The sequence below is a fragment of the Centruroides vittatus genome, unplaced genomic scaffold, assembly GCF_030686945.1.
Source record: "Centruroides vittatus isolate TY-2023 unplaced genomic scaffold, ASM3068694v2 contig_747, whole genome shotgun sequence".
Classification (NCBI taxonomy): Eukaryota; Metazoa; Arthropoda; class Arachnida; order Scorpiones; family Buthidae; genus Centruroides; species Centruroides vittatus.
Genome location: NW_027122483.1, coordinates 1539755 through 1563168, shown reverse-complemented (window position 1 = coordinate 1563168; position 23414 = coordinate 1539755). Strand labels below are relative to the sequence as shown.

General features: G+C 31.4%; 2 protein-coding genes across 2 annotated transcripts in view; one reads left to right on the top strand and one right to left on the bottom strand.

The window, feature by feature from the left end:
• The first annotated feature begins 128 nt into the window (after window positions 1–128).
• Window positions 129–2688, top strand: LOC136981216 (RAC serine/threonine-protein kinase-like). Its single transcript, XM_067277495.1, has 11 exons — window positions 129–190; window positions 262–325; window positions 454–621; window positions 697–876; window positions 1103–1197; window positions 1276–1412; window positions 1498–1583; window positions 1661–1736; window positions 1811–1948; window positions 2017–2096; window positions 2552–2688. Exons 1-9 carry the CDS (start codon window positions 129–131, stop codon window positions 1852–1854), a joined length of 912 nt encoding a protein of 303 aa, XP_067133596.1. The 3' UTR covers window positions 1855–1948; window positions 2017–2096; window positions 2552–2688.
• A 1851-nt stretch (window positions 2689–4539) lies between these two features.
• LOC136981215 (patched domain-containing protein 3-like) overlaps window positions 4540–23414 on the bottom strand; it is a 30340-nt gene continuing 11465 nt past the window's right edge. The window contains exons 5-6 of the mRNA XM_067277494.1: window positions 7952–8074; window positions 4540–4605 (exon numbers count right to left, since the gene is read on the bottom strand). Coding sequence (XP_067133595.1) covers window positions 4540–4605; window positions 7952–8074 — 189 coding nt within the window. The remainder of the gene's footprint in view (window positions 4606–7951; window positions 8075–23414) is intronic.

Here is a 23414-nt window from a genome sequence, read left to right as displayed (position 1 = left end):
GTTTTCACACACAATTACGTGTATCACAAAATTTTATATAAATCGAAAAAACAACGTTAATTTTAATGTCATTTTTCAATAATGTTCTCCGTGTAACAATTTCCAATTGTTTCAATTATTAAAGCGAAATGATGACAAGTTCGGAAAGTATTCGTTTGCCATTTTCCAGTGAAAAAATGAAGAAAGAGAGGTAAATTTAATCAAAAGTTATATTTACCAATGACAATTCTTTAATATTTATTTAAAAATTCATCAATTTAGTTATAATAGAGGTGATGGAGCTGAACCTGACGTTCAGCAAAATCAAAATTATTGGATTAATAATGTAAGTTATTCAATTTCATTTATGAACTTACAAATAAAATTTTTAATTAGAAGTCAATTAACAGATCTTCACTCGATTTTGAAATATGTATTAAGAATAACAAATATTATTATTTTGACTTTCCGTAGAAATTTAATGATTTTTCTGCTAATGGGTGTTTCTCCGCTTACAAAAGAGATTCACCATTGCAGGTGAACAAAGCCAAGAAAATTGGACGATTTAAACAATTTTTCAAAAGTATATTCTGTAAACTGATGCGCTGTTGTTGCGTAAAAGGAGAAACTTCCGATTCATCGGTAACACTTGAGTTTCTTTGCTTTTTTCTGATTTCAGTTAACGAACTTTGCAACTAAAATATTTTATAATTATAGAAGTGCGAATCGGACGATTTTGAATTTGGATTTGAAAGTTCAAACAATACAAAAGAGAAGTACGAATTCCAAGAAACTGGTAGCGGAACTTTCGGCACAGTCTATGTGGGTCGTTGTAAAAATTCCGACAGAGCAATCGCTGTCAAAGCCATCAAGAAACAAAGGATTTTATTCAATCAGGTATGCATCAGCCTTGTTTCTATCAAAAGACAATACAATGTCTGTAAAGGCGTTGGTAGAATGTAATACGTTTTTTTTATCTTTGGCACATGAAGTGTGTACACTTGACTGAAAAATCACAGTTCATTTATATAATAATATTGTTGTTAATACTTTTCGAAAATTTTAAATAAAGAACTAATAGACAATATATTAATTTCACATTTCGTATACTTTTAATTTACAGGAATTCAATATTGTCACAGAAGGAATTGCTTGGCGCCGTGCTTCCGCTCACCCTCACGTTGTCAGTTTTATTGGTAACTTCGAAACTGATATTAGGTAAATTATACGATTTTTGATATTACTGATTTGTAATACCTTATGTGTTTCGGGTAATAAACTATTTGTGTTCTTCAGTTACTGTTTCGTCTGCGATTACGTGAAAGGTGAGAATTTGACAGATTTCTTGGAAATAAATGGAACATTATCGGAAACCCAAGCTAAGACAATCGGTGCACAACTTGCTTCGGCCATCATTTATATTCACAAGAAAGGTGCTTTATCTAAATATATTCATACGTATAAAGTTCCTTGTGTATATATACACTGTGTGACAAATTATTTTACTTTCTCCGATAGAAATTATTCACAGAGATATAAGCTCTAACAACATCTTAATAGATAAGCACAATGGAGCACATTTGATTGACTTTGGCCTGTGCACAGTAAGTACTGTACGCCTCTTTCTGTTCTTCAACTGTACTTTTCTTATCACGTGACGATTTTATTATTATTTTTTCAGTTCGAACGCCGTCCAAAAGAGTTCTGTGGCACTCTGTTCTATTTATGCCCAGAAATTCTTCAACAGAAGGAATACGGTAAGAAATGTTATTTACATTTAATGGATTTTTATTTCCTTCTTTTATTAATGAAATCAATGTATGGTTTACAGACGCTTACTGCGATTGGTGGGCGTTTGGAGTTGTATTATATTAGGTATTCGTTGGGAAAACTCCAATGAACATTTACCTGGAAGAAATTATGACCATTGAAGATTTCCAGTCATTGCCGATAGCAGAAAAAGTGGAAAGTAAGTATCAATTCAGAAGTCGTTAAGAAATAAAGGAAACGAGGATTAATATCAAAATGTCATTGCAGTTGCTGAACAAGTGGAGTTGACGTATCCTTTTGAACTACCGCAGGATGCGAAACAAATGATCCAGGATTTGTTACAGAAAGTAAGTTTATAATGCGTTTTATGTAATTAATTTTTTGATATTTGTACTATACAGTTTACGAGAAAAAAATCTTTTTGAATAGTTTTCTTATATGTTGTGTTGTTTTATTTCTATATATTAACGTTTTACATTACTTTATATCATAATATCTAACATTTTTTACAATTAATGTTGTACGCCATCATTGGTTTTATGAGACAAATGATTTTTAAAGCATTTTTAAAACTGATTCTCTTGACGATTAACTCATTACGGTTAATCGCATATTAAATTCCGGTTTTCAGTAACTGACTTAATTACATTTTAATTATTGTTAAGAAATTTAAAAAGTTATCGTCGTATCACACCTCACTTGTTTGTTTCATTGCAATTTCTCTGATATAGTTTAAGTATGGTAATTGAATTGAGAAGTTGCAACAAGTATAATTAATTATTGTTATTGTTGTTCATTTCAGAATCCCGAGGAACGTCTTACGGAAGAAAAAATCGAAAATCACAAATTTTTCGATGATGTGCCGTGGCCTATAATGCCAAAGACTTAAGTGATTAGTTAAGAGAAGCACAGAATTGTTCGAAAGGATTATTTCTGTCCTTTCATCCCTTTTATTTTTATTTTAAAAAAATTTAGATTATATATACACAAACGTTTTCATTTAATTTCGTACTTTATTCGTTACAAATAAAGCTTCGTTAATTACTAATGGTTTCCGCACGTTGATTGTGTTACTCGTCTGACATTTATACGATCCGCATCCTAAATACAATATTATAAATGATATGTAATTAGGAATCACTCAGTGGCGTGCTGTCCATGGATGCTGTGGAAACGCCGCTTCCCTTGTTTTATTTTAAGTATAAATACATATTCTTCTCAACTTTTTTTCGGTGACGGTATACTTTTAATAATTTAGAAATTTTGCCGCGCAGAAGGTTACTTTGGTAAGTACCGCAGAACAACCAGTGACGTCATAACAGTGATTTTTAAACGATGTCGGTGATTTAGGTATTTTCTAAACGCGTAGAACCGATTAAACTACTTGTCTGACGTCGCTTACGTGTGGATATTTGCAGTGGCGGCACAGTGGTTGAGAATCACTGTATTGTGCGATTCTTTTCATTTATTTTGTTATTATTTTAGAGTACTTTTAATTATTTAAAATTAACATTTTATTATATCCGCATTATGTATTTTATTACAAATTTCTATACATGTGAAAAATATCGGTAAGATTGTATTTTCGAATATAAATTCGTATATGCATATTCCTAATGGAAGCGCTGTATCGTGGGATACGGAACAGCTTCCACGGCGAAAATATCTGAATAGTGTAAAGCAGTCAGATTACACAGCACCAAACTCAAACTGTTTTGCTGGTTGGTGTATGCTACACATCAAAATATCGTATAACGCTTCCAACGATTCTATTCATTAGGCACTCGTAGGAAGCTATTCGACTAAGTGGATTATGTTAAGATTTAAAAAGTAAAGAATATTTTCTGTTATTTTTATGTACGTTTCGTCGAGATTTAATTCTGAATTTTAAATTAAGTTAATTTTGTGAGAAGCCGAGTGTTGAAGAATAAAGCTCTGAATTCTTTTCCGACGTCAAGACGGCAAATTCTGTTCAATTGTCACTGGATGGCTGTTATTTGGGTTAAAATTTAGTAGAAGGACAATTTCTAACATCGATAGGGTAACGATTTTTCGAGTGAAGACAGTTTGACATGTTAGTTATCAAGAAAAGTTTAATAAACTAAAGTAAGGGATACGTAGAAGCTACTAAATCTACATACAACTACAATTATATTCTTGGTGGGATAATACATATCTAGTTATATTGTATACAGTACTTTGTATGTATTTGGACTGAGAGAATGTACAATTCTAATTGCAATTCTAAGTACAATACCTAGTGACGATAACTCAATGTTTTTGGATCCTGTTCAGGCGATAATGGGGAAGACGATCGTACTTATAGAAGTATATTTGAGCTCTCGGTAGCTTGAAGAAATAACCCAAATAAAACCGAAATTGGTACACCTACTATTTAAGAAGGAAGAAGAATGGAAGAAAAGGGTGAAAAAATAGTTTAAAAATTGCTCATAAAAGGCGGTGTTAAGTTCGAAATGTAATGTGTAATATTACATGGTGCATTCAAGTTCTAATGTCTCACATTTTACTGACAAAATACACAAACAAATTGAAACTTTTTCACTTTTTTACATAATCTCTTTGCAAACGCACACATTTTTCACACCTGTGACACCATCACCGCATGTGTTACTCAACTGGCAATGAATTTCGGTAGGTGTCACTCCACACAAGTGTAGAAAACGAACGATTACGCGTTGTTCTTTTAATGAAAATTTAAGTATCAAAAACGCCTCTAACTCGATCTGATGCTGCTAGTGTTCCGTGCGCCGTGTGTTGCTACCCTCTATGTTACGCGACCACAAACAGTGTCCGCTTCTTTTGAAAAAAACGCAAGTTGTTACCTATTCCCTTTTCCTAGAAAAAAAAAATAGGAGACCTTACAATTTGAATACATCGCGAAAAAAAAAAAATATTGTTACGCTGTCATATTGAGTTGACGATTTTTGTGGAACGTGAACTGGATCGTCATTACAAGACGACGGCGTAACTACATTAACTGTGACATTTTCCAATAAATAATATGGGGATCGGGGAGTCAAAAATTTTTCCACATCTCCGAGATGTGGAAGAAAAGGACGTCCTCTCTGGTAGTTAACAATTGCTTCAGGCAGAACAAAAAAAAAACTGATATAAAAAACATGTTGCGTTCAAATACAATAAAATTTTTAACGCATTGATGAAAATAAAGGTATTAAAATTGAAATTTTACAGATAACGTAAATAATAATTCGCGTATATATCATATATATTAGCTACAATATTTTGGGGAAAGGAGGAATGGTGTGTCTCGCAACCCCGGTATGTCATTAGTTTGCACCTTAATCCATTCGAAAGTATACAATAAAGTGTTCTGATTCAAGTTATATATTCAAATTGTCCGTTGCAAATATGTCAACAGCCACTTTCCGTTTATAATTTAAGGTCAGTGACATAATCATATTAGTTTTATATAAACGACCCAATTATCGATTATCGATAAAATTTGAAGAAAAACACACGAACACATACATGCACCATTTAGAAATAACAGTACACCTTTAAAGTGCTTATACATTAAAATGTCTTTGACATTTTTAAGCTTTAAATTCATTAGCTTTTTAAACATTTTTTTAAAAAAATTCTATGAATATTGCCTGTATTATTGATCTTACACAAAACTAATTAATTAACATAAATTTTAATTTGGTTAAAATTTAGTAAAGAAAGATGTTTATACATATAATAAAATAAAATATTATTGTGTAAGAGTGCGAGAGAGCAGAAGGAATCCCTCCTATACCGATACAAACGTAATAAAGTACTGTACATTAAATATGTATTATGCGTACAATTGTGTACTTTATCCTGGTAGAAAACAAAAATAGTGCAAGGGGAGGGGTTGAAGTTATAGAAATGTTATTTAATGGTTATATTTATAGTTAAAATTAAAATATTAAATTGGATATATACAAATAGTGAACAATAATTTTTTAATCAAAATAAGTATAAGACACTCGACTTTTTTAAGGAAGGAAACTGCCGAATTGTCTATAATTATTTTGTCTTATAAATAATTACTTTATACATAAAGAAGTAATAAAATTTATATTTAACATAACAGGTCTAATCAATTTTACCTGAACTTTTTTATTATTATTTTTAATAATTTATACGAGATAAAAGAAAAATTCAATGCAAGTCTGTTGCTATTTTAGTTATTAAATACGTTAATTAACTTTAATTCTTATTTATAAATAAAGGATAAAATAAATTTAAGAAATATATAAATAAATATCTAATAAAATCCAATTAACACAGCTTATGGTAGTAATAACAAACATACGCACCTTATAAAATAAAATAGAACCCGTAACAATGCTTTAATTTATTGTGACGAACAATAAAGAATTAAGATTGATATGTTTAAAAATTTATTTTAGTCATGTTTCTATATTTATAAAAGTATAAACTCGTATTATTCCTACGAATATTAGAAATAAAATAATAGATATTTCTTTCAATAAGGAAAATTGCGAGTTATTTAAATGTTACGTTTATAAAAACTGATGTAGTTCGATATTTTTTTTCACTTATGCCCCACTTTCAATGTTTGCCACTTGGCTTCATCCACGATGTTACAGTTTTCGTTCGTATTATCTCTCTTTACCATTTATTCTACTCACGCAGAATTAGCTAATCAGTGCGACTACATTACAGGCGAGCTCTTGTCTTACATAAGAGTTTAACAATGGTAGCGTTAAAGTATACTATTAATGCACTAATTTAATAAAAAGGCAATGAAAGCGGGGTTCATAGACGTGTAAATCTACCAGTTCTCAATGAAGAAATGTAATTCATACATAAATTCACCACTCTAATGTCAAGGTTTCGTATGGTGTAGGATCATGGTTGCTGATTCTATTTGTGGGTTTTGGCGACTCTAAAATGAGGATGCGGATAATCATCTTCTCAAGTGCACATTCCGGTTTATAAATGAAATTACATGTAATTTATTAATGAGGAAAGATACAGTTCACGTATTCCAGTGTTCCTATCAATTCGAGATCTCAGGAAAAGATTACCATTATCCATGCTATAGTGGTCATCATATCTGACATTCTCCATCGAGTCTGGCGGGATTTAAGCTACTTCTTGAATGCTTACATGGTTACAAAAGGTGCAGACATAGAGGGACTTTGAATGGTGGACATAGTACTTAACCTTTTATTACTTTCCAAAATTTGGAAAATATAACATAAAAGCAGAACAGAAGGTGACCTTCGTTTATATAAATGACATATTTATCCCCCGACCAACATATTTTATCTATTAAATTCATCTAAAAATAATGTCTAACTTTTTGATTACACGGTCGATATGCAATAAAGCACATAAATCATTCATCGTTGGCTGATAAGTCAACATAATTTATGCGAATTTATTTAAAACCGTAAAAAATTAATTAACAAGCTATTGATTAATGAACATTAACATAACGAATTATTCAAATTGTCAGGCAAATAGACTAATAATTAATGCTATTAGTTGCAAGTTCACACTTTCTTATACCAAGATAATTTATGTAATATTCTTATTATTATATATCGATTTACCTGCTATTAATGCCTGATATAACCTGCTATTAAAATTATCCATTAATTTATTATTGTATATTTTAATATTTCAGAATTAATATAAAAAAATACGTTTTTTACCGGATTTCCTTAATGTAATACGATAACCTGTGTTTAAATTTTTACTTCTTTTTCCTTGAAAATGTGAGATGTAATAGTTAATATTATGTTAATATCCTTAGCACGTTCGTGTGTTATCTACAGAATTTATCGATAAAAATTTAGTGTTTCTTTTTTTTATCAATGTCTATTAATTTGACTCGTGCCAAAGTAAACGAATAAATGACCTTATTAATGATAAAATAGCAGATATGACCACTATTTATTTGTTTATTATTCTCTTTACGAAACTGAATTAGGAATTTCTTTTTAATTAAGTATATATAATATATTGTTAATGTATATTTTTATATTTTTGTACCTTTATTAAGTATTAAAGCTATAAAAGTGTCAAGATTTAATTTATGATGCTAGAAGCTAATGTATGAGCTTGATAAACATTAAATATATTTCTGTCATAATGTGTGTCTCTAATTCTCAAATTCCTTCATACGCAGTACATAAATAGAAAACATAAATATACATACCCTATAATTTATCGTCTCTCTTTCACTGTTTTTCTCCACATTTTCCATAAGATGGGTATGAGGGAATTGTCTATTTTTCTGAGTTGGCATGCTTCTCTTCATAAAAGTATATAATGCGGGGTCCTAAACAAGAATAAGTAGCCTAATTATAAGTATTGAAATAATGTACAAATAGATGTTTTAATTTAAGTACTTAGGAAAAATTGTACCGGTTTTTGAGTTGGACCCTTCCTATTTTCCTATAGGTAAATAGATGTATTTACCTATTTTATACTCTTCTTATTTTCCATTAGCTTCAGTATTTTGTTTCACAAATTTTTAAAAACGTAGGTTAATGTTACCTATTGTTCCAAGATGGCGACTCGTCTCTGATTCCAGCAAATAGAAGAAGGGAAACAGTGGGGACACACGTTATAATTATAACCTAACCTAACCTATTCTAATAAATTACCATAATTATTACCAACAAAATTACTAGAATAGGTTAGGTTAGGTTAGAACGTGCGTCCCACTGTTTCCTTGCTGGAATCACACGAGCCGCCATCTTGGAACCATAGGTAATATTAACCAAAATGTATTATTCAAGTATTTTAATTTCTTAAATAGAATTAAATTTAGTATTTTACTTCTAACTTAAGTTCTTGTTTTGTTTTTTTAAGTTGGTTCCGGTTCAGCAGGATCCGTTATAGCAAACAGGTTATCAAAGTCACCATTTATTAAAGTTCTTTTACTAGAAGCGGGAGAAATGCCGCCTCTTATGTCCGAAGTCCCACTTTTTCCTCTAAGTTTACAATCCACAAAATACGACTGGAGTTTTAAATCTACTCCGAATAAGGATGCTCACGATCTTATCGAAAACGTAAGTCATTGCATAAATAAATTTATATAATGGGATTCTATTCAGGTATAATTATATATACGTTATTTTACGTAGCGTGTTAACGTAGTAGCTGGAAAAGCACTAGGTGGAAGCACAACTTTACACTATAATTTATTTTCTCGTGGAAATAAAAGAGACTACGACAACTGGGCAAAGAATGGAGCAACGGGATGGAATTGGAAGAGTGTCCTTCCCTACTTTTTAAAACTCGAAGATAATCGAGATATACCAGAAATTGTCAATGGTATTTTAAGTTTCTTTGGTTTACATACTTTAAATGGAAAAAATTAATTCAGATATTTAATAATTAAGGCTATCACGGTGTCGGAGGAGACGTAAACGTAAAGACTCCATCATTTCACTCGCCACTCTCTTACGCTTACCTAACAGCTGCTTAAGAAATTGGTTATAGTGTTGGAGATTTTAATGCCGAACCTCAAACGGGTAAAATATCTTCATTTCTTTGTAACTTAGTCCATTAAATTATAAACGAAATTATTATAATATTAATAAACTGTTTAGTATTTAATATACCGCAGGGAACAATTAAAAACGGAAGAAGATGGGGAGTTCATCACGCCTTTCTTGATCCCATGAAAGGAAGAAGAAATATTAAGATTACCACCTCTGCATTTGTCATTAAGGTAATTTACTATATATAAAATTTAATCATCTTGTAGATTCGAAACTTAATTAATTCTACAGATATTAATTGACGAACATAAACGTGCTTACGGGGTTAAATTCGAATGTAAAGGGGGATTTTTTGAAGCATACGCCAGTCGTGAAGTCATCGTATCGGCTGGAGTGTTTTAATGCTCCAAAACTTTTAATGCTTTCTGGAATTGGACCGAAGGAAACTCTTCATCACCTCAATGTAACTAGATATAGCAACTAACACGAAGTAATTATCTATTATAATTAAATTATTTGATGATATTTTCAAATTTGGATTCCTATAATATCTGATTTACCCGTTGGTCTGAATTTACAAGATCAACTTACCATACCCGGAATGTTATTTGGTACCAAAACTTACACATACAGAGACGATCTAATCAGCAAACAAGACTATAACGAATCCTTAATTAATGGCACAGGTAAGGTCATAATTTATTAAATTTCATTAAAGAAAAAATACGATTTGCAATATTTGCAACTCTTCTTCAGGTCCATTAACAAGTACAGCAGTTATAGAAACGATCGGGTATGTAAATTCTAAATATAACAAACAACCCGGTTGGCCCGATATTGAATTACTATGGATAACATTATCAGCCGCATCGGATAAAGGTCGAAATTTCAGGAGAGGTCAAAATATTAAAGATGAAGTAAATTTACTTATTAAATTTTTCTGTTTATTAAAGATTTATGCATGTTTTAATTTTCAAAAATAAAACGAATTAATTAAATTCTTTAGGTTTGGAAAATCTATAAACCGTTTACGTCAACGGATACGATATCCTCACACGCCGGGTTGCAATTTTTAATCATATTTTTAATTTATTTAATTTAAAATATATGCTCTCCACCTCAAATTAGTAGTGGCTTGCCCCTGTACATCATACTTTTCCTTCAACAACAGAGTCGTGTCGGTAAGCTAACACTTTTCAGGGGAAAATATTTGAATTAAAATAACGAAAATTTTCGGAGGTTATTCACGTGTCTAACACCTAAATGGGACCAGTTTTCTGTAAACACTTTCCGAGAGGTTTCCCAACTTTTGTATATTTTTACTTTAGCCAAACAAAAGGATAACCTTTTAAATATTTATAGATCTTTCGTTGTTTCATTCAGTTCGGTTGGCAAATGGTAATGGTTTGAATGCTTATTACTGAATATTTGTTTTGATTTTTGGCTGAATTTCTGATTTGTTATATCGAAATATTTAGGTATGAAGTATTGTCTAGCAATGAAAACAACCAAAGCTATGAAAAAATTTGGCGTTTACCCTCTGCCAGTTGTCATCCCCGGTTGCGAGCATTATGTATTATTCAGTGACGAATATCTTGGTTGCGTGGCTAAAGCGTATCCATTTCCAATATTTCATTACGTTGGAACAAATAAAATGGGAGCTTACGACGATTCCAGCACCGTTGTAGATCCAACACTCAAGTAAGTCTGTTTTGAAAATGGTGTGCTTGAAAAGTAATTGCAATTAAGTTTTGTCCGTGTTTGTACTTAAAACCAAGACTTTAACCCTATTTAGCTATCCTAATCATTCTTTAGAGTTTAGCATTCCAGTGCATTCTTTTGCCATTCTGAAAATTCTTTTGAAAACCTCACGGTGTTTAGGATCAAAATTTAGTGAGATATAATTACACAGTTTTAAAATTTTACAACTATAATTATAATTATATAGTTTGAATTATAATTAAAGCGATGCAAAATATAAATAATTAACTTAATTATACATTACAGAGTAAAAGGAGTGAAAGGGCTTAGAGTAGCGGATGCTTCTATTATACCATCCATGCCTACAGGACACACAAATTTTCCAACAATGATGATTGGCGAAAGAGCAGCAGCCATGATATTACACGAACTTCACGACAAGGGAAACAAATAGAAGTATATGAATGGCTTCATTTTTATATTGAGGTCTTAAATATTAATTTTCCGACGTTATAATAAATTAGAATATTGTTTTACATGATATTTAAAATATAAACATCTGTATATATTTGTACAAAATATGCAAATTAGGCTATTTGTTCTTGTGAAAAAATATTGCACCAGAATATTTTCACCTTTCTGCTGATAGCATTTTGATTAATATTCACTTGGCCACTAATGGGCACCAGTAGGTATGGACCCGAATCTACAGAATCTCGCCGTAAATCAATATTTGGTGAGGAATCTTTTAAATATTTCAAGCCGTAAAATGCTGAATTGGCTGCAAAAGCATGCAATCGCTCATAAACATCGAACATCTTAATAGGGACTAGCATCTCACGAAAAGCCCTCCTGGAGGTACTGTACCTTCCATTGCAGATCACCCATATGGTACATTGCCATATTCTATTAAGATAATCTAATTTAATCATTAATCTAAGCATCAACACTTGAAAAATCCGCATTAAGGTAACAATTTCATGTTATAATTACAACGTTGCAGCTAAGGAAAATGTTATAATTAATAATAATATTTTCCCTACTAATCTTTTCCTTATTTTATATCGTACATGCTGCAGGTATAATTAAATTTTTATATGATTTATTATGTCTTGTTTATTTTCATATTATTTTGTTAAATTTTAATTAATTTTTCAGTTATTCTTACAAAATAACAAATATTTTGTAAGAATAATTGAACTAAGAGGGCCTCTTTTTGCCAAGACCATTATGGGTTCGGCCATGCCCACAATGGGGCGTAGGGTGGTGAGAGACGGACCACCCCGTGAAAAATTTCGGAGGATTTTTCGACCCGTTCATAAAAAATAATAACAATAATAATATACTTTAATTTAAAATAATTTCCTAAATAAAACTATTATTAGAAATTCACTATAATCACTATTCGTAATTACATCAGTAGTGTTGGTAACTCATTTCAATAGACTTAACATAAAATGAATTAATTAATAGTAAATTATTCGCTGATTATTTAACACATCTTTACAATTAACTTATTTAAATATGAACAGTGTTGTAAACTTGTAAAATCCGCCATACGAGTCGACTGCCTGAAATTATTAAAGCGCATAAAATCTTAATTGAAACGGCTTCGGCGTCCAAATCAAAAAAATTTCGAGTTAAATACCAATATCAATATACATATTCTATATATAACTCTCGGTGTTGTATAATAGATTAGATGCATTTGATCAATGATAGAACACAATGTTAATCGATACCATTAACCATGGAAGACGGCTGTTTATATTGTTCTCTCTTACCTTCTATGTCTCTATCCTATATATTTGGCGGCTTATTCTTCGAGCCTTGTCAATGCAGGCCACACAATAACAAAGCTAAGGCTATGCGACTTTACATTATATTTGTGCAAGGTATTTATGTAGCGCACTTCATTCTATTAACTATTCAGCTTTTCCCAACAGATGAAACAATCGGATGCAATGCGACACACAGCTTGACCGAAAAACAAAGCGTGCCTTTTGTTAGATTCTTACTTTTGTCAGTGGCATTTCTTTGTGGTCTCCTTCACAAAACCGGGAGAAGTCACAAAATAATGCTTAATCAAAACCTGTCGAGTTACGCAGGCGAAAGAGAAAAACTATTGAGATATCAGAAAGTAATCCACCTTTGGGTGGGTTGCGCATTTTTCATCGTAGCTATTATCATGACAATTACAATATCAAAATCGCTTGGTACGAAAATCGAAGAAGTCAGTGGTTATTGGCGTAGTGTAATCTGCAGCGTGTTTCTGAACACATGCGTAATATACGAATGCGGCATCGGTTTAGTTACGTTAGTAGTTCTTTGCGTAACGTTTCTTGCTGTCAAAGAAAGATTCGATGCGCTGTCATTCGAGTTACAGTTTGCAAAAGTTGATTGTCCCAAACAAGAAATTGATAATTTAATAGCCAAACATGCAGAACTTTGCGAGTTTATAGATGATTTTAACGAGAAGAAAAATGAATATCATTTCTTTCTATATGGCACGATTCTTGCAATCGTATCAACTTGCATCTACTCTACTTTATTCGGGATACTTAACTCTCAGGTTTTCACAATGACCATAGCTGTTACGATATTATTAAGTGTAAGCTTGACACTTTACGCATTTGCCATTTCGAGACTAGCGGCATCCGTAAGTACTACTTTTAATTTATATATTAATTATAAGCAGATATAAAAATGATTCTTTTATATAAAAAAAAAGCATATAACGGAGTGGCCCGTTGTCTTGACATCTTTTCCTGCTAATGAGACCCGGGATCGAATGTGATCGAGGAGTTTTTTTGGAGGTTGTGATTCCCGGATATTTACTGCCTGTTCCCAACTACTTGGCCGTTCCAATGTTGGTCTGTTCGGACTCATGTTGGGCCTTGTTTCATTTAATGCACCGTAGGAAATAGTTCCCTTCATATGTCAGAAATTCTCTGAAAGCAGGCCAAGCAAGCACTTATAATGTTTGTACTCACAAAACTAAATAAAACAATATTCACAAGTACAATAGTGGGTGTTAAGCTGAGTGATGCTGCGGCTTCAGATATTGGTCTTCCAGTCGGTTACCGAAGCAGGTACAAAATTAGCTTAACAACTATGGTACAATATGAGTACAAATACAATTCGGCTGACAATATGTAATCCAAATCAACACTCCAAAATTGACAGTGGTAGTATTTAATGAATATAATTTGTTAATATTATATACAATAATAACGATATTTTGCCTAGGCTTATGATTCATTCCAAGAAATTAGAAGATTGGGAGCTTCTTCTCGAGGTCTAGAGAATAAATTAAAGGTAAGATTATTCAGTATCATTACTAATATCCGGATTTTTGGGTGCCGCACCCACTCGACTTTTGAAAGGGGCAGAGTGTAAAAAGACAAACTAAGTTGGTGTTAGTACAGTAGGCCCACTCATTTCCAAATTGTTTATAACCCAAATGCATCCAAATTACAACCTGCCCCCAAAACAGTGACTAGTACTCAAACTGTATATTTTGCACTCAGCTTCTCCCTTTTTACATTTTCAAAGAATAAGTTGAATATTATCTTTTTTTTAGAAGTTTTTATCCATTCACTTGAGAGGGGGAAACAAATTCGTTCAACCAGACCACGTATGCTGCAGAAAAATTACGATAATTAGCTTACTCTCTTCTTTTGTTGAGAGGAAAGGGGGTAAAGCGGAATTTTCTAGACTAAACAACGAAGCCTTAGGGTTGTTTTAAAAATGTAAACAGATTCACTGAAAATCTGCAACACGTGTTTTCTTTCCTAAGAAAAGAACAATCTAGAAAATTCTGTATTGAGGTCACCTTACCTTGACTTGTGAGCACAACAGTTCCAATTTCCTTTGTTCGGTGTCGGAGACATTAGAAAATGGCAAAATTGTCTGCATCTAAACTGAACATTTTAGCAAATGAGTTTAAATATGAAGGATTATGCACAGACGGAAAAATTCTTTGCTGTTTCATTTGCGATTTCAGTTGATGTAAAACACCAAGAAACCCAGGCGACACATAAGTTTGGAAAAGCATAGAGAAGGCAAACAAAAAAGTAGGAATTTCGAGCATATATTTATAGGGGCACCTGGACATTGTTGGAGACAATCCTGTAGTGTTTATACTGGAAGAAACAACGGATTTCACAAAACGGTACGTGCTGAACATCGTTGTCGCACCACTGACCAGATGCTACGTACAACCAATGTTGTTCAAAATGTACCAACTTGAAAATACGAACTCAACGAACTGTAATATCTGGTCATCCGTTGGGGGTCTTGGATAAACAGTGTGGTATTCTACTACGAGAACTTCGAGAAAATTAATGCGTTTATCAACGAACTTCCTCCTGGTCATTCTGCCACCGTCGACAGGGTCGAGAAACTGGTCGATGAACCAGTAGGGATCACAGAGATCTACTCCGTGCATTCGTACAAGTTATTGGTGAATAAAATCAACGATTTTGCCCTGGTCAAACTCAAATATAGTTTATCAAAAAATCCCGTTTGAAAAATATAATGGATTGCACTGAATTAGAATTCTGAGTAAAACTGAAGCACGTCCCCTTAGTCTCGGTCGACGTAAAAAAATCTTTTTCCTTATATAAAGACATTCTATCCTCCAAACGAGAAAATCTCACTTTTGGTTAATGTTGTAAATTACAATGCTCATCTTTATGTCTAAATTGCAGCAAACAATTATGTAGTTTGTAAATATAGTACATCTTGTTACTTTTTGTCTTAATAATACAGCATTTAAAAGCACCCAAACTGGCACCCAAAACGGAGAAAAAAAGCACCGAAACGAGCACCCAATCCATTCCAAAACTGCACCCAGAAATCCGGTCTTTAATCATTACACAAACGAATATGCTTACATAACAGAAAATATATTTCTACAGATGTTGAATTTCATGAAGAAATTTCGTGAAAAACAAATTGGACTGAATTGTGGAGATTGTTTTATAATGTCGAAAGAATGTCCCGTTAAGGTAAACAATTTAACAGCAATCGTCTGATAATTATTTTAAGAATTCTCCTGATGATATAAATTTCTACTTTCTTGATAATTCTGTAAAGATATAATTTATACAATTTCAGATATTCCAAAGTCTTTATGGTATATTCGACATGCTCTTACAAATTCGTGATATTTTAATTGGAAAAACGAATAATTGCATCGCCTCTAATTCTAATGTAACTACAACTGAATCCTTGATCAATCCATAAAATTATATTTCTGAAATTACTCATATTTTTAATGTTTAAGAACAAATAGAGTAAGTATTATAGACAATTGTCTAACAAGTAAGCTAATGTAATATTGAGTAAATGAGAGAAATAGCTTCAACATAAGAATTGTATGTAGAGGATATTGTATAATACTTGATACATATCTGAAGAAGCTGATTAGTTTGTAATAAATCTTGATAAGTGTTTAGTAGGAACGTTAAATTAAGAAAATCTATATCAATACTAACTAGTAGTCTAATAAAGAGTAATTTATTTAGTATGCTATTTACACCTTGTAAAGAATATATAAGCAGTTTGTTTGACTTTAATTTATATGTTTATAAAGTAATATATCGAATAAAATGAATGTAAAAAATGCAGGTATTATATTAATTCCAGAACCAAAAACAAAATAGAGTACAGTGTTAAACTGTTATGTTTAAATGGTAGGAGGGAGATTTTTGACAAATGGCCATACTGTTCTTGTGTTATAAATAACTGGCTTCCTGTACAGGGCTTGAACTTTACTAAAAATCTTACTTTTCCAGCTGTTATATAACACAGGGAAAGTTTGACGATCGGTCAATAATTGACCTCTGGATATTTTTACGTATCGATTCAGGGACCATGAAATGTCGCTTAATTCAATACTAATTGGAGTTATTTATCTTCGTAATTATTATTGTTAGTGTGTGTGTATATGGCATGATCTTTTTCATTCAATTTGTAGCATAACAACTGCTGTTCGTCTTGACAAAATTTGCAGAAATTTTAAGGAAAATCGGGTAATGGATCGGGAGATAATAAAGAAGGATAGACAGGCAAGCAGACGGAAATTTATACGTCTGCAATTATTTATATTGCTGCCCAAAAATACAAATGGACGTAAAAGTAGAACCGGAAACACTTGATATTAACAATCAAATACTTTGATTAAAAAAAAAATACAGTTACAGCAATAATTAGTGTAGCACTTATAGACTATTCTGATATTCACACGTTACTTTAGTGTTATGTTCCCCATTTTACTAATTTCTTGCCCCTGTACATCATACATTTACTGATAACAAGAGTCGTGCCAGTCATCTATCTAAGTTGTTCTCGAGATTAAAATTGGAGAAAATAAAATTATTGGTAGAATATCGTCGAATGGCATCTTTAGTTAATTTTCGAAATCGAATTCCAGATTCTTTATCGATTAAACATTAGAGTAATATTGAAAAGTGCTTTTAAAATATTAAATTATTCGCATAAATTTGCTTCCTTGTGTGGTTCGTCGTGTATAAATACCAAGTTACGTATAAGTAAACATCGATGATCGATCGATCATCTCTCAAGTAATTTCATTAATTGTGTTTGTATGTTTACGTTTATACTACGACTAGAAATTAGCTAAAAGCTCTTAATTCACATCTGACCTTATCCCAAATGATTAATGACGATCATCTTTCGTATTATATAAACTTAATTTTTCAGTGTTTATTCTAAATGCATTCAATCTCTTTTGTTCTACCCATATTTTAGTCTAATTGAGATATGCTATACGTTTATTTCTCGTTAATTTGAGTAACGAAGAATTGCTTTTAAAAAATTAATTTAAAAAATTGTAAATGATGATAACGTGTAAAATATTAAGTCCGATCCCACTCGAGATAAGACATGTGACTTTCCTCTATCACTCTTTATCCCCATGACCTATAACCATCAAAATTTAACAGTATCGATCCCCCTAATGCACAAGTCTCCCTGCAAAATTTCAAAAACTTTCGACGAAAAGTACAGGAATCATTAAGCTTCGAACAGGTTGAACAAAACTGTGCTCCGTCCGTTTGTCCGTCTGTCTTTCCTTACTCTCGATAACAAAGTTAAATAAATGTAAGTTAAAGATAAAAATGGAAGAATTAGAGATAGAAGACCTGACTAATTGTATATCTGCTTCAAATACTAAAGAGAAGACACGTTATTTCAATTCAAATATATTCCCCTGAAAGGTGTTAGATAGATGACCGGCACGACTCTATTGTTAAAGGAAAAGTATAATATACAGGGGCTAGCTATTAATAATTTGAGATGGAGAGCATATATTTTAAATTAAATATATTAAAAATTTATTCTCTGGTTACAATTACGTAAGAAAATGGCTGTTCATACATATGTGTTTCTGGCATTTCTTTTTCTGTAGCATATACTTGAAATTTAAAAAAAAAACAAGTTGTTACATTATTCAAGGTGAGTAAACCGGTTAATAGTTGTTAGTTATGTAATTTCTTTCTAACTGATAGCGAAATCAGGTAAACAACTTTACCTGTTGGGTCACGTACTTCATACGGTAGATTTACACGTTTTCTTATATAATATACGAATACTTATCATTACTTTCTTAAAATAACTTATGAACAATGATTTACAGCACATCTGTTAGCAGGTATTCTAATCAGAGGGGATGAAAAATGCAATTGTTTATTAAGTCATAGAAAGAAACAATTGAATTTTATACATATATATGTTTTCACAGAGCCGTTAATAGGAGGGTGTACTTTTTAATGCCCTCCTCTACTCCCCCTGAAAGAAATTATTGTGTGGTTGCAACAGAGATAATTCGAATATTTAAGTATTTTTAACGGGAGATTAATGACTATTTCAACTCTGAAATTTCTGGAGGTGTCACGCGAATATAAAAAATGTAAATTATAATATTCTTTATATAATAATATTGCATTACGACGTGAAAGATCTTGACATGTTTTCGTATAGGTATTCAGCGATGTGTAAAATTTGGCAGTTTTACAAATAATAATAATAGTTATTGGTGTACGAGATAAGATATTTAGTGCTTATAAAAAACAGCTATAACAATATACCCTTGTATTTTTAGAGGAAATTTTCTGTATAATGTAATCAGTTAACAATTTCAGAACTTAAAGTAGCTCGTTTTGACTAACTTATAATGTTTTTAAAACCTAATTGATGCCCTAAATATGGAAATAATTAGGATCAATTTCTTTATACTAACATCATTATGTCAAAAACACGGATTAATCTGTAACGTTATGTTAATTAATTCGTTATATATACAACAGAACGTTTCTTCCGTTGCCCTTAATTAGAAATAATATAAAATGGAAAGTAATTAGATAAAATTTACTGTCTTTTTAAAACATAAATCTATTTCCCAAAATAATCATAAAAAACGATGGAGTCAGACTTTCTATTCTTCTTACGTTTTACTGTTAAAGTATACGAAAAAATATATTTTTCTTCCCGTTCTGACTTATTGATATTGTATAACTAAAAAATTTTTCTATTGAAAACATTGTGTTAACAATAAATAAAAAAGATTACAGTTAAAAAGGTAAAAGGAAATCAACTTGCAAGAAAAAACTTTTTATTTACTTTGACAAACTTCCCATATGCATTTCGCCTCTTATAAAAGGCCTCTTCAGTAGGTTTGACTGTACACAGTTCACATTCCGACAATAACTTGTTAGAGAAAACCACTTATATAATTCACAAAAAATTCCCAGCATTCCGCTGTTAGCATTCCCGTATTCAAATTTACATTGTTGTTTTGCATAACGATAGCAAAATGTTCCTTTACTTTCCGTTTTACATTGTTTTTTTTTCTCTAAAGACAATTTTTAACTTATTAACATTGATCTGACAATTATTAATATTACAGTGTTGGAAGATAGGAGAATTACAGCAGCCAAATGTTCTGACAGTCTGATCTTCAGTCTTCTTTTTGTTTCACCGATGTAAAAACTGGGGTTGTTACATGTGCATTCTATTCTGTAAACGACGCCGTCTTCTTATATATAGTAATATTAATAATTGTCAGATCAAGGTTAATAAGTTAAAAATTGTCTTTAGGGAAAAAAAAACAATGTAAAACGGAAAGTAAAGGAACATTTTGCGGTTAATGTTACCTATGGTTCCAAAATGGCGGATCGTCTCTGATTCGAGGAAACGGAAGAAAAAAAAAACAGCGAGGATGCACGTTCTAATCTAGCCTATCCTATTCTAATAAATTACCATAATTATTACCATCAAAATTATTAGAATAGGTTAGGTTAGGTTAGAACGTGTCCCCCACTGTTTTCTTGAATCAGAGACGAGCCGCCATTTTGGAACCATAGGTAACATTAACCCATTTTGCTATCGTTATGCAAAACAACAATGTAAATTTGAATACGGGAATGCTAACAGCGGAATGCTGGGAATTTTTTGTGAATTATATAAGTGGTTTCCTCTAACAAGTTATTGTCGGAATATGAACTGTGTACAGTCAAACCTACTGAAGAGGCCTTTTATAAGAGGCGAAATGCATATGGGAAGTTTGTCAAAGTAAATAAAAAGTTTTTTCTTGCAAGTTGATTTCCTTTTACGTTTTTAACTGTAATCTTTTTTATTTATTGTTAACACAATGTTTTCAATAGAAAAATTTTTTAGTTATACAATATCCATAAGTCAGAACGGGAAGAAAAATATATTTTTTCGTATACTTTAAGAGTAAACCGTAAGAAGAATAGAAAGTCTGACTCCATAAATCTATTTATACATTTAAAATTAAAACCACTGTTTAGTACGTAGCATGTTTCATTTGAAAGGAGGTATGCATGATCAACTATATTAAACCTGCTTTAATACGCAATATTCATATTAACTTGTTATGAAGTTTGAAAAGTATAGAGTTATCCTTGACACAAAAAGAGATTTTTAGTCGAAAAGATCGCTTACTTAGGTATTAAGTTTCACATATATTATTCAGTTGTTTGATACCTTTCAATCGTTATACGTGTTACAGATGCAGATGTTTGGTGTTCGTTATTATTATCTTTATACCTCATTTGTGATTAATTTATCCATAAAAATAAGAGTTTTTTCATTGTTTATCTCTTCATGTTTTTCTCATGTACTGTACACCTACTTTCGTACTCCCCTGAATAAAGGAAATAATACAAAACAAGTGATAGGGGGATCAAACAGAGAATTTCACCTGTCATTCCTAGGAGCGTTTGTCTTTGAAAACAGGGCTATTTCGACCTTCCGATCCCAAATTCGACCCCGAATAAGCCCTGCGAACAGAACAAGAACCAATCGGGAATGAAGAGAAGAAATCGAGACCAACCAGAGTGTTCGAACTGTGAGACGAAGCATTCCAAAACTCGTGTCCTTGTCACACGAGTTTTTAAATGTAAGGCCCGAGAAACTCGTGTTACAGAGACACGAGGTTGATAACTTGCCTCGGGATAGGAAACTTATGATAATTTTCGTGAACTTTCGCTACGTCTCGCATCATTTTGCATCATTACATCTCATTTACATAAAATAAAGTAATAAAATAAAGAAAAACTTATATAATTAAGTGACTTTTAAAGTATATTTTTATTTTTAAATTGATTTTTTTAAATATTAATTAAAACGAATTGTAAAATTGAGATTTAATTACACAACCATGGAACACTTGCAACAAAGAAACTTCTTTTTTGGTAATAAAGTGAAAGGTCGGCTACTTGATTTTACAACAAAATAAACAGGTTTTTCATTATAAAATTTACGACATATTCTCAACTTTTTTGGCACGCTGCTTTCAAATACGAACAAAGAATAAGTCGATTTAACTTTTACTATTATATATAACAGAGGGAAAGTATCGGTCAAAAATTGACCCCTCAAAATTTTCACATTTTTGGACTCAGGACACCTTAAAATGTCAAAAAAGCAAAAACATTCGGAGTATTTTTTTTTCTGTATGTATCGATGTTAGTGTTTGTGTATGTGTGCGGGGGACAGCACGATTTTGTTCGTTCTCTTTGAAGCTTAATAACTCTCGTGATTTTTGTCGAAAATTTCTGAAATTTTGCATGAAGATTTGTGTATTAGTGTGATTGATGCTGTTAAATTTTCGTGGATAAATGTCGATGGGGTGGGGAGATAGATGTATACGGTCGTGTGTCATAGTTCGAGTGAGGACGGACTTAATGGAGATTTTACTCGTTATTATATTTTACAATATTTATAAAACCCATCCCTACCCTCAAAATTATTCTCTTAACCATTTTATAACAGTTAAAAATATAAAAGTTTTAAAAATAAAATAACAAATGGCACCACATACACGGTTTCAAATGTCGCCGAGGAAGGTAAACAACTCGATTTTTCTATTCTAACATCCTCTTTATTCGTTACTTATTATTAATATACTACACTTTTATAATATATAATCATTTAAATTATAATAAATGCTTGGGGATATTATAATAAGTGACGTGTAGCCTATTATTTATTAAAGAAATAAAAGTATTTAGAAGATATATCCCTATATGAGTAATGAATAGTTTCCTCAGTATATATGTGGTCTGTGATTTATAATCACCCGTTCTACAGCTTTCTACATTCATATTGTTATACAAAATGACACGTGTATGTATTACTATATACTTTTTTTATAAATATTTACTGAACAGTTTATTTTAGGTGTAAAGTCTCAATTTACAATAATAAATTACACTCGGATTTAAGACGATTCTGCTGGAACGGTCGTAAGAGCGGGGATTCTACTCAATTGTATTTAAATTAATATATTTATTTCTATAACACTATAGAAATAATACTGGAAATATTTTAATTGTGTATAAATTGTTCATTTATTTTTATTAATTTCGTAAATATAAGCACAATGATATTTACAATAGGCCACAAGAACTAATTTTGTCTTATATTTGTAAAATAATTTCAGTTCAAGGATATAATTTATTCTTTAATTTATCCTTGACTAAAATTACTTCCTTGTATGGGGAAAAATTATTAATGAACTTTCAGAAATTCCCTATCTTTCGGGACAACAGGAAATAAATGCATTTAAATTAATTATATGTTAAAAGATGATTACTCACGATTTATTTTATTTCTACTTTCGTTATAATTGGGCTGGTCGTTGCAACTTTGCTCGCGCAATAAATTTATTAATGCAAATTATTTAATTAATAAACATGGCATTTTCTAAGAAAACGAAACTTAGATTTTTGAGCTGCAATTTTAAAAAATTGTAGACCTGTATTTTTCCACTTTCCTCCGTCTGTCAGTCTGTCTGCCTTCCTTAATCTCGACAATGGTATTAGATAAATAAAAGTTGAGACAAGGACCGGGAAGCCCAGATTAACTATATAGTATTCGATTAAAGTACACAAAGAAAATCAATTAATGGAACAAGGA

Coding starts and splice junctions, on each gene's coding strand:
- LOC136981216 (XM_067277495.1), top strand. CDS start 129: ATGATGACAAGTTCGGAAAGTATTCGTTTGCCATTTTCCAGTGAAAAA. Junction 877..1,102: donor AAAGGATTTTATTCAATCAG/GTATGCATCAGC, acceptor TTTAATTTACAG/GAATTCAATATTGTCACAGA. Junction 1,737..1,810: donor TCTTCAACAGAAGGAATACG/GTAAGAAATGTT, acceptor TATGGTTTACAG/ACGCTTACTGCGATTGGTGG.